Raw genomic sequence first — 11,895 nt, forward strand, 5'->3', positions numbered from 1 at the left:
CCGACACATGGGGTGACGCCGGCCAATCACAAAGCTTTGATGCGTTCAAGTGCATTATTCTGACACAGGAAGATTATGTTACAGGACATTAACGATAAAACAGAATATTGTTGTTCTATTTTTAGACACATCTCGCGATCGACTGGTTGAGCACCCCTCGGCTAGACCATAGGTCTGTTGTGGTAGCAAAGTAGTCAGCTGAAGCCACATCTCTCTCAACTTCCCCACGGCATTTGTCATATAGTGCAGGCAGCGCAGACCTGCTGAAATAATACCGAGACGGCATCGCGTAATGCTTGTCCAACGTGTTGACAAGTTGCTTGAAGCCCTGGTTGCTAACAGTGCTAACTGGGCACATATCTTTAGCGATGTGAAATGTAATGGCAAAGTACTTGCAAATAGTGGAAATAGTTTTACCCTTCTTTTTAACAAGTTGCTGCTCTTGTTCTGACATCTTCGCTCGCGCTGAACACTCACAACACATGGCCGAGTGGGCTTTTAGGGAGGGGGCCAAAGCGCACCCAGCAAAATCATCGTATTTTGTCAATTATGCTGTTTTCATAATCGTCGCAAGCCATAATCGTAATCGCGATTAAAATACGATTAATTGCACAGCCCTACTGGTAACATATGTTGAATACCGGCACAAATAAAACTCTCCTGTCAAAATGTCTATGCACTTTGCCGCCACACACGGTTGCCAAGCAGCGCTTATTGTTGTTTAGGCTGGCCATGTGTCGCGAGTGTTGACAGGGGGCGGGGGAGCACCATGGATGTATAATAAGAACTGGATACAGCGTGGGAGGCGGGGCCTCATTCATTCCTATGAGAGCTCATTGGCGCATGATGATAAAATGGCCCAACTTTTGAGAGAGTGAAAAGTCACAGATTACCCAGCATGCCTGAGAAGTACCCGTATGTGCGCTCATAGCGCATGCGCAACTTTAACCAAAATGCTTGTTCACATCAAGCACGTCAATTTGCGTACACGTAACAGCACCGCACGTTCATGACAGCATGGTAATGATTTGTTATTATGATTGTTTTTGATATTAACGACGAGGCGGCAGTTAGCAGCTAGCTAGTAATTATGCTAATGTGTCATCAATCGTTATGTACTTATATTACGCTGTAACAGAGATCTAGTGATATCCAACAGAGCTTCATTTAGCATGAAATAATTATTGCACTGTGTATATATATATATATATATATATATACACAGTGCAATAAGCTTCTTAGTGCAATAATAAGCTACAGGGACGTTAATCTAACGTCGGTAATATTAACTTTATTTAATACAACATTTACGGTACAAGATTTACATCATACAGCCCATGTAGTATAATATTTTACAAATGATGAATTACAGCAAACATACAATATATCCATTATTACAGCTCCGTGGGCTGGCAGTAAGGCTATGGTCCGTTGTTATTGTGCATCCATGGCTAAAGATGAAACCGTTAGGCCACAACGAATATTCTCATCAGACTCCGGCGCACTTCCTGGGGGCTTGGGGAGCACGCTCATGAACTGTTAGCGCCGGAACCTCGCAACGGCTGCGGAGAGCATTTGCGCCGCATTTGGGCCTAAGATGAGGTTTGAGTCTGCGTGACCTGCGTGTAGGGAGGGGCAGCAGCCGTATCATTCGCTAGAACTAGATCTGATGGATTTTGACATAAACGCGAGTGAAGTATAACCGGACACGAGAGAGAGATCAGCACCTGCAGCTCTGCCCGCTGTAAGGGACCGGTGAGCGGAGCAGAACACACCTTTAGACGTCACCTAACACATTTAGCTATGGCACTGTCGTATACATTGAATTATTCAATTTGATAATATGTAATCACTTTAGGCATCACTCCCAAAAAACAAAAAAATTATAATAATTAATAAAAAAATTAATAACTCGTATTCGAATACCTGAATAATTATTCGAATATTCGATTAATCGTTCTATCCCATTCACACTGTGAACCCGACATTTCGGAACTATATCGGAACTAAAGTGGGAAAAGTACTGCGGTGTGAACGCGCCGATGGAAGGCTGACAGGCAGGTAGGCCATCCAGTTTCTACAGTGCTTCAACAGATGACATTTTTCCATGGATTTTTTGTCAAAGCACTTCAGATATTCATTGCTATCGGGATGTTAAGAGCATTCCATGGAATATAACAACAAGTGTATCTCGAGCCGGTTTCTCAAACTTACCTACCCCACCTTTAATGCGCCATAAAATAATTGTCAGCGTTAATTAATTAATGCTTTAATTAAGTGAGTACTTCTACTTTTAGTCAAGTACAATATCTGAGTGCTTCTACTTTACTCAAGTACAAGATCTGAGTCCTTCTTCCACCTCTGCTACTTGGAAATGTTCTTATTTTCATTTTTGACGGTTTTCACCCGAGCAACTTGAACGCACCAAAATGGCAGCTCGGTGCAAACCATGGATGGATAATAAGAACGCTGCAAACACAACTTCTTCTCCAATTAAAAGGCTCAAATCCACAAAGTTAAAATCATATACCCGGCGGGCTGTGCGTGAAAAATATGATAGAATAGTTAGACATCGTTTTCTTAATTTGAAAAGCGTGCATATAATGTAAGCATACTTTTAAAGCACAGCTAAGATTAAAACAGCAGGCATTTACAAACTGAGGCTGAACAAGAGGACTTAACGAACAGCGCAACACCAGCCGGACTAACCGGGGGTCCCAGGGGGATCAATGGGGTCAGAAAGTCTCCGGTTGTTCAGTTTTTTTGGCCTGAATTCCGACCAGCCGCTGCAGCACCGTGAAACTCCACCTTAAAGGGACGCCTTCAGGGACCCGTCGGAAATTTTCGCTTTTACAGTCATTTCATTTAAACTGAGGAGGTAGAAGTACTCCGATCTGATTCTAAGGTAAAAGTAGAAGTAACTCAGATCTGATTCTAAGTAAAAGTAGAAGTACTCAGATCTGCTTCTAAGTAAAAAGTAGAAGTAAAGTTCGTCTCCATCACCCGTGCCTTACGTCAACCACCTGATAAGCCTGATAAGGATGTGTGTGTACAAAACACAACAAACTCCTCACTGATATGTGTGGGGTCCAGGCTCAAGGGCGTATGGCACTCTCAACTCTTTCCAGGACATGCCGGGGCGCCTGCTGCCTGTAGCTTTGCCGATATCTGTGTGGATAGGTAATAGATTAAGAGCGGTGAATTCAGCTTAGACACCGGAAGCGCCAAACGTTTGTGTGAGTTTATCTAATTTAAGTCAGTGATTCCATGTCAGCCACAGCTTGTTACAAAAAAACATGACTGATAGTGTGTTAACCAAACTTAAAACTAGCTTTATTAAATGTCAGGTCTTTGGCAGGAAAAAACATTTTTAATCAATGATTTTATCACTGAGCACAATCTCGATTTTATGTTTTTAACAGAAACTTGGATTGAACAAAATAACAGTGCAGCTGTTCTTATCCAATCAACCCCTCCCAACTTTAGTTTTATGAGTCAGCAAAGAATGCATAACAGAGGAGGTGGAGTTGCTATTTTGTACAATTATTCCCTTCAATGCAGGAAGACATCTTATGGGAACTTTGCTTCTTTTGAATATGTGGCCCTTCAGCTGAAATGCTCCTCTCGAGCTCTGTTCCTAAATATCTATAGACCACCCAAATACTGTGCAAGCTTTTTTGATGACTTTACTGAACTGCTGTCTATAGTGTGTATTGACTTTGACCGTCTAGTCATTGTTGGTGATTTTAACATCCATGTTGACAACCCCCAGGACAGAGGGGCTAAAGAACTGTTTTGTGTTCTTGATAGCTATGGACTGACTCAGCATGTGACGGAGCCCACGCACAATAAGGGGCACACTCTGGACTTAATGATCTCAAAGGGTCTGAATATCTCTGAGGTTGTGGTGACTGATGTTGCGCTCTCTGACCATTCCTGTGTTTTCTTCTTTGAGAGCTCTATTTCTGTTCACACAAGTGTTCAAAAAGAGGTAACCACAAAGCGATATTTAACTGAAAAATACTAGGGAAATGTTTACTCAGAATTTTTCTTCCACACTTGCCCCTGCTAACACCTCAGTAAATGAGCTAGTAGTATCATTTATAATCAAAAATTAAAAATGGTATAGATGCCATTGCTCCAACTAGGTAAAGGAAGTGACTGGGAAGAAAGAAAATATCTCCATGGAGAAAGGCCATGACCGGGAAAACAGAAAAAAGAGTGTCGAAAAGCTGAACGCAGGTGGTGAAAAACAAATCTCCAGGTTCACTTTGAAATCTATAAAGAGATTGTGTTCCAGTCAGGCTTTCGTCCAAACCACAGCACTGAGACTGCTCTTGCAAAGGTCTTTAATGACATCCACTTAAACACAGACAGTGGCCGAACTTCAGTGTTAGTATTATTAGATCTCAGTGCTGCGTTTGACACTGTTGACCACAGCATATTACTAGACCGACTGGAAAACTGGGTGGGACTTTCAGAAACAGTTCTAAATTGGTTTGAATCCTACTTAAAGGACATAAACAACTTTGTTTCTTTTGGTAAATACACATCTGAGTTGACAAATATGACATGTGGGGTTCCTCAAGGCTCCATCTTGGGGCCTCTTCTCTTTAACGTCTACATGCTACCACTGGCTCAGATAATGAAAAACAACAAAATAAGTTACCATAGCTATGCGGATGACACACACATTTACGTAACAATTTCACCAGGAGACTATTAGACCCTCCAGAAAAACGCGATTCTGCGATCGCAGAATTTACCGCATAATCAGCAAAATGGCGCAGATTTTTAAAAGGCCGCATATTTATCAAAAAGCCGCATAATCCCCACATTTTTCCACACAAAGTTGAGAAAAAAAAAGTTAACTCCTCTTGACCTGAAGTGATGATGATGTTGACGCGACGTCATCAGCTCGCGCATCACAGAAGGTAAACAACACCGTAGAGTGAACGTGTGGAGCTCACACGAGAGAGAAAACACCAAGATGAACAAATCTAATCCATCTAATTTACCGACGAACATTTATGCTAAAGACCGGGCAAAGCAGTTCCCCGATGTCTCGCACGAAAGTGGGGGGAAACTATTCTGCACCCCAACTGTGTTGGAGCATAAGAGAAAAATCCACGGTGACGACCCGCTTTGATGCCAAACAACTCACGTTCACCGAGGCATCAACCTCCAAAACCCTTTCGAGGGCTACAAGAAACGAGGTGAGAAGCCTACAAGATTGAAGCTGGTCAGATAATGAACGAGTAAATGAAAACAGATTGAGACGGAGAAGTGTGTGTGTGTGTGTGTGTGTGTGTGTGTGAGAGAGAGAGTGTGATTAAAATAGCCCAATTGCTTTTACAATAATATACATTGAATGTGTTTAATTGAATAGTAAAGGGGTTTAACGTTAGTGGCAGGTTGTGTGTGAGAGAGAATAAATAAATAAGACAGACCAATATTTGTCTTTTTTCCGCATATTTCGCAACTCCCCCGCAATTTCACCGCATAAAATCACATAAAACCCCGCATGTTTGATCGCATAATCAAGGAATTTTGCCCGCGTTTTTCTAGAGGGTCTAGACTATGCTCCAATTCAAACACTGAGTAAGTGCATTGAACAAATCAATGACTGGATGTGTCAGAACTTTCTCCAATTAAACAAAGAAAAAACTGAGGTAATGGTTTTTGGAGCCAAGGCAGAACGTATAAAAGTTAGCGCTGAGCTTCAGTCTGCAATGTTCAAACCAACAGATAAAGCCAGAAATCTAGGTGTAGTCATGGACTCTGACCTGAGTTTCAACAGTCACATTAAAACAGTTACTAAATCAGCCTACTATCACCTAAAGAACATATCTAGGATTAAAAGACTAATGTCACAGCAGGATCTGGAAACACTTGTCCATGCTTTTATCTTCAGTAGACTCGACTGCAAAGGTGTCTTCACAGGTCTCACTAAAACATCTATTAGGAAGCTGCAGCTGATTCAGAACGCCGCTGCTCGAGTCCTCACTGACACTAAGAAAGTGGATCACTCCTGTTCTGAAGTCTTTACACTGGCTTCCTGTGTGTCAAAGAATAGATTTCAAAATACTGCTGCTGGTTTATAAAGCACTGAATGGTTTAGGCCCAAAATACATTTCTGACCTCCTGCTAAATGATGAACCATCCAGATCTCTCAGGTCTTCAGGGACTTGTCAGCTTTCTGTCCCCAGAGTCAGAACTAAACATGGAGAAGCAGCGTTCAGTTATTATGCTCCAAACATCTGGAACAAACTCCCAGAAACCTGCAGGTCCGCTGCAACTCTGACTACTTTTAAATCCAGGCTGAAGACTTGTCTTTTTGTCGCTGCTTTTAATTGAACTATTCATATCTTAGACTGCACTGTAACTTTTATCCATGTATTTTTTTCTTTTAATGTTTATTTTATTAGCTTTTCTTTTTTAATGCTTAATGTCTTTCATTTTTTGTAAGCACTTTGAATTGCCTTGCGTTGAAAAGTGCTATATAAATAAACTTGCCTTGCCCTGCCTTACTCAGATCTGCTTCTAAGGTAAAAGTAGAAGTACTCAGATCTGCTTCTAAAGTAAAAGTAGAAGTACTCAGATCTGCTTCTAAAGTAAAAGTAGAAGTACTCAGATCATTAGCTACAGTACTCCTTGTCGATTCTACTTACTACTATACATTTGAAATAGTTGATTACTACAGTACTTTGTTTATTTCATAGCAAGAGGAGAGTTAAATGCTTTCCAATAGAATACTACATTATTATTATATATTTGTTTCTAATTTAGGCTATATGTTTTATTTGTATTTCTCTTTTTGTATTAATGTGTTTGAAAATAAATAGTTATTGTGATATCTATATGCATAATATCTAATGCATTTATTGAGTCATTACAAAAGCTAAATATATATATAATATATCACAATCATTTAGATTGGATTTGTCACATTTTAGTTTCAGATTTCAGGGATTGTTTTCATATTAATGTGTTTAAACCTTACAAACTTAACACATTTTAATATAATTAACATTCTCTGGATGCACTGGAAATGTCAACAAGTGTTTCTGTGGGATTATTTATCAAACACTTTTTATATTAAGGGTTATGGTCTGGTCAAATATGTCCTGTTTTATTTTTAAATAAGCCGCATGGAGAGCCTTCCCAACGTGAGCTCCCTTCTGATTGGACGATCGTCGATACGCTCGCAGATGGCCAATCAGAGAGCAGCTGGTGGATGTAAAGAGCCGCTGTGGCGAGCAGAGAGCCACACGTCGGAGAAATCAATATGTCATGAAGAGGCAAGACCGGAGCTCACACATAACTCGAGCCCTGCATGAGGCGTCTCGTCGCTTCGGTTCTCTCTCTGTGTTCCTGAGAAAGTGTGTGAGCTCCAGCTCTACTGATCCATCATCTGTGTGTCTGGATAAACCTCCGAATGGACTCTGTGCTCTTTTTTCTGGAGCGTTTACCTCGGACTATAGGAGCTAGCTTAGCATGCTAGCTGGAAACACGTGAGCAACACTAGTCAGATTGAGAGTTTGACGGAGAGAGAAACTGTGTGTTAACGGAAGTCTGCAGGGAAAGGTGATCTAGGAAACATGAGTAAAGTCCAGATGCTGCTGTCGGTGAAGAAGCAGCGACTCACTGCTGCTGCTGAAGAGATATTTGCTCTGTTTGAACAAACGATAGCAGAGCTCGAGGAGGAGCTGTCTCTTTCCAAAGAGGAGAACGAGAGACTCCAGAAACTACTGGACGCTGTTTTACAGCCTCAGCTTCGGATCCACAGAGCAGATGTCCAGCAGCTGGTGGTGGTTAAAGAAGAGCCTCCCCCTGACCAGCAGGAGGGGAGCACCAGCCTGGACCTGGAGGACCCAGAGCCCCCCCCACACATTAAGCAGGAACAGGAGGGGGAGCAGCTTCAGGAGCTGGAGGAGGCTGATATCACCAAGTCCACTTTCACTCCTGACCCTGGGAAGAGTGAAGATGATGAAGAGAAACCCCAGTCCTCTCAGCCTCATCAAAGACAAACTGAACACATGGAAACAGAAGCTGATGGAGAGGACTGTGGAGGACCAGAACCAGCCAGGAGCTCAGATCCAGAGAGCAGTTTACAAACAAAGACTGAGGACCACACTGGAGACTCTTCTGAAGACACTGATGACTCTTCTGAACCTGACGCTGAAGACAGTGCTGATTGGAAGGAGACCAGAGAACCTGCCTCAGGCTCAAGCTCACTGAAACATAGACAAGAATCTGTCAGTGATCCCCGACGTATGCTGGAGAGAAACCATTCAGCTGCTCAGTCTGTCAGAAAGCTTTTAGATATAGAAAATATCTAGATCAAACACATGAGAATCCACACAGGAGAGAAACCCTTTCGCTGCTCAGTCTGTCAGAAAGCTTTAGAGATAGACAAAAACTAGATCGACACATGAGAGTCCACACAGGAGAGAAACCCTTTCGCTGCTCAGTTTGTGAGAAAGCTTTTTCACGGAAGGAAACTGTAAAGGAACACATGAGAGTCCACACAGGAGAGGGAGCACACAGCTGCTCAGTCTGTGAGAAAGCTTTTTCACAGAGTAGAAGTTTAAAGGATCACATGAGAGTCCACACAGGAGAAAAACCCTTTTGCTGCTCAGTCTGTAAGAAAGCTTTTTCACAGAGTGGAAGTTTAAAGACACACATGAGAGTCCACACAGGAGAGGAAATATACAGCTGCAATGTTTGTGACAAAAGATTTAAATGGCATGGTCATTTCAAAAGGCACAAGTGTGTTGGTCGTCAGTCCTCACAGCTTAATGACATTCAAACAGAATAACGGAGAGGGCAGAGCCTCCAATCAGCAGCTCAGCTGAACACATGGAAACAGAAGCCGATGGAGAGGACAATGAATAAGTCTTATGACAGTTCACACGTGAGAGAAATCTGTCTGGACAATATGTTTCATGTTTCTGTCATTCTGATGTATCCGTTAACCACTGACTGTTGATGAACCACTGCTCATTTAAGGTGGACTGACCTTTACAATGGACCAGCTAGTCTTAGTGTCTTAATGCAAACGTTTTGTAAAATGACGCTAGACCAACAACGTGCTGTTGGGCTGTGTGCTCTCTGCAGGACGGTGTCTGTACTCAAAGGTTGTTTATGAAATGAGAGCTTCACTCTGTTTTTGTTGTCCAAACGATCCAACAGAGCAATACGTCTTCTTTCCAGCAGATGGCGTACATGTTACATCATCCAGTTCAACTGCCATCCACATAGTAATGATTCAAAACAGCAATGTGTGAGACATGGCTATTGACTCACAATCTCAACAGAATGTGAAGAGGTTACAGTCTTGCGGTTATGTCCAAGATGTTGTTTTTTGTTGTTGTAAGAGATAATAGGGATTGATGCAGAAAATAACCAGAAGATAGTCTGGATAGAGCCTTCAAAGAACCAGAAAGCGGTTTGAAGAGTATTAGGGATATAGAAAGAATACAAATATTACAAATTATTATACTTTTTGCAGTTTTAACATTAAATACCAAATGTAAAAGTATTCATTTGTTAATAAATCATATTTGTTATTATGTATTTTTCAATTTGTTCATCACCTTAGTATTGAAGCTGATAAAGTTCGAGCTATTTTTAATAGCAGTATTGGCTATGCTGCTTGGTAGTTTATTTTTTGTTGAAATACGAAATAATTCACGAGTTGATTTTATTTTGTATAGAAATCTGTAAAAATAAAATTGTGCCATAAAAAAAAAAAAGGAAGACCGGAGGAAAGGCCCGAGCCAAGGCTAAGACCCGCTCCTCCCGGGCCGGGCTCCAGTTCCCCGTCGGCCGTGTCCACAGGCATCTGAGGAACGGTAACTACGCCCACCTTGTCGGTGCCGGAGCCCCGGTGTACCTGGCCGCCGTGCTGGAGTACCTGACCGCTGAGATCCTGGAGCTGGCTGGAAACGCCGCCCGGGACAACAAGAAGACCCGGATCATCCCCCGCCACCTGCAGCTCGCCGTCCGCAACGACGAGGAGCTGAACAAGCTGCTGGGAGGAGTGACCATCGCTCAGGGAGGCGTGCTGCCCAACATCCAGGCTGTGCTGCTGCCCAAGAAGACCGAGAAGGCCGCCAAGAAGTGAGCACCCTGAACCCGCTTCTACCAACACCAAAGGCTCTTTTAAGAGCCACACACTTCTGTCCAGAGAGCTTTCCTCATCGAACCTGTGCCTCTATTATATAGTGTTGAAGAGAGGATAAGTGTATGTTCCTTATTTCTGATTATATTCTATTAACGATGAAATCTCAAAGCTTTTGTCTGGGTTTCCAAGCAGTCTGTAACCCATCACATCTACTTTACTGTCAATCTTTCAGTTTCCGTTTCCTACAATCCAGAGGAATACAAATATATATATATATAAACGTGCATATAAATATATATATATATATTGTGGTGACACGTTATTGGACATAATTCACCTCTCGTATTGTGTTGCCACACGGACCCTTTAGTGGGAACACCTAGCGTTAGCTTGCATTCCTGCTAGCTCGTCAAGCAGAGCAGTTCATGCGATAACCTCTCTGTTATTAATGGCTAATAAAGATTGGAAATCTGTTCTTAATACACCGCCTCCGACTCCCTTTTCCTGGCACTACACTGGTGACCTTGACTTTCCGGGAAATTAACGAGCATGGCTGAATGCGATGTGTTCGTAAAGCTGCCGGAATTCTGGGAGCACGCCGCGGAGGCATGGTTCGCACATGTGGAGGCGCACTTCGCCTGCCGACAGGTCCGTGACGGGGACCTGAAATACTACCATGTGGTAGCAGCGCTGGGCAGCTCTGCGTCGTCCAGGTTGGTGGGATTCATCGCAGCCCCCCCACACCATGGCAAATATGAGGCGATTAAGGCCCTTCTCCTTAAGACATTTAGCTTATCTGCTAAGGAGAGGGCCCGCCAGTTACTTGACATTCAAGGCCTAGGAGACAGCAAGCCATCCCAGCTAATGGAGAGAATGCTAAATCTGCTTGGGGGGGAAGATCCCCGGATTTTATTCACGGAGATTTTCCTGCGTCACTTGCCTCCCCGGGTCCAGACGGCGCTGGCCAACACGCCTGTCACGGAGCCCCGTGCCTTGGCTGAGGGAGCAGATCGTTTGTTCCTGGCTAAACAACAGCCCGGTGCAGAGACGTTAGCCGCGACGCTCAGCGGCCCACCTGCAGCCAAGAAAGCGTGGCGGTGACTTTTACAAGTACACATTGATATCATACATGTACTGTGGACAATACCCACAGGAGCAAATCCGGGTGAAGTGTCTTGCCCAAGGACACAACGGCCTGATGCAGTGGCGGCAGGAGCGGGTTTCGAACTGGAGTTCCCCCTTGATCTGATGATCAGATGCACAGACCACTGCGCCACCCGTCCCACAATGCCTTAACGTTTTCTTCCCTCGTGTGCACACTTGGCAGCGCAGCGTACGACGGGCTGTCAGGCTCGCTGTCAGGGGCAGACACGTTTCTCAGACTGTTGGCAGATTTTCCAGACCTGTCGCTATCCACCTTCTCTGCGCTTACCACTAAGCATGGCGTGGAGCACCACGTCACTACCGAGGGGCCTCCTGTCTACGCCAGGGCCCGGCGGTTGAACCCTTCTAAGCTGGCTGTAGCGAGGGCGGAGTTCGCAACCCTGGAGCGCCTGGGCATTGTTCGCCGCTCCAACAGTCCTTGGGATTCCCCCCTGCACGTCGTTCCCAAACCGAACGGCGGGTTGCGCCCGTGCGGGGATTACCGCCGACTCAACGACGCCACTACGCCTGACCGCTATCCAGTGCCGCACATTCAGGACTTTTCGGGGCATATGGCCGGTACAGGGGTGTTTTCCAAGGTGGAACTGGTGCGTGGATACCAC

The 11,895-nt window shown here is 43.9% G+C and overlaps 1 protein-coding gene across 1 annotated transcript; it reads left to right on the forward strand.

Annotated features, from left to right (window-relative positions):
• The first annotated feature begins 7,601 nt into the window (after nt 1–7,601).
• LOC117458556 (histone H2A-like) lies at nt 7,602–10,129 on the forward strand. Its single transcript, XM_071205509.1, has 2 exons — nt 7,602–7,675; nt 9,760–10,129. Exons 1-2 carry the CDS (start codon nt 7,602–7,604, stop codon nt 10,127–10,129), a joined length of 444 nt encoding a protein of 147 aa, XP_071061610.1.
• The last annotated feature ends 1,766 nt before the right edge of the window (nt 10,130–11,895 follow it).

The sequence above is a fragment of the Pseudochaenichthys georgianus genome, chromosome 14 (genome assembly GCF_902827115.2).
Source record: "Pseudochaenichthys georgianus chromosome 14, fPseGeo1.2, whole genome shotgun sequence".
Classification (NCBI taxonomy): Eukaryota; Metazoa; Chordata; class Actinopteri; order Perciformes; family Channichthyidae; genus Pseudochaenichthys; species Pseudochaenichthys georgianus.

Excerpts from the sequence above, each read along its gene's own strand:
- LOC117458556 (XM_071205509.1), top strand. The coding sequence starts at position 7,602 with ATGAGTAAAGTCCAGATGCTGCTGTCGGTGAAGAAGCAGCGACTCACT. Across the intron at positions 7,676-9,759 it reads GCTGAAGAGATATTTGCTCT|GAAGACCGGAGGAAAGGCCC; the intron begins GTTTGAACAAAC and ends AAAAAAAAAAAG.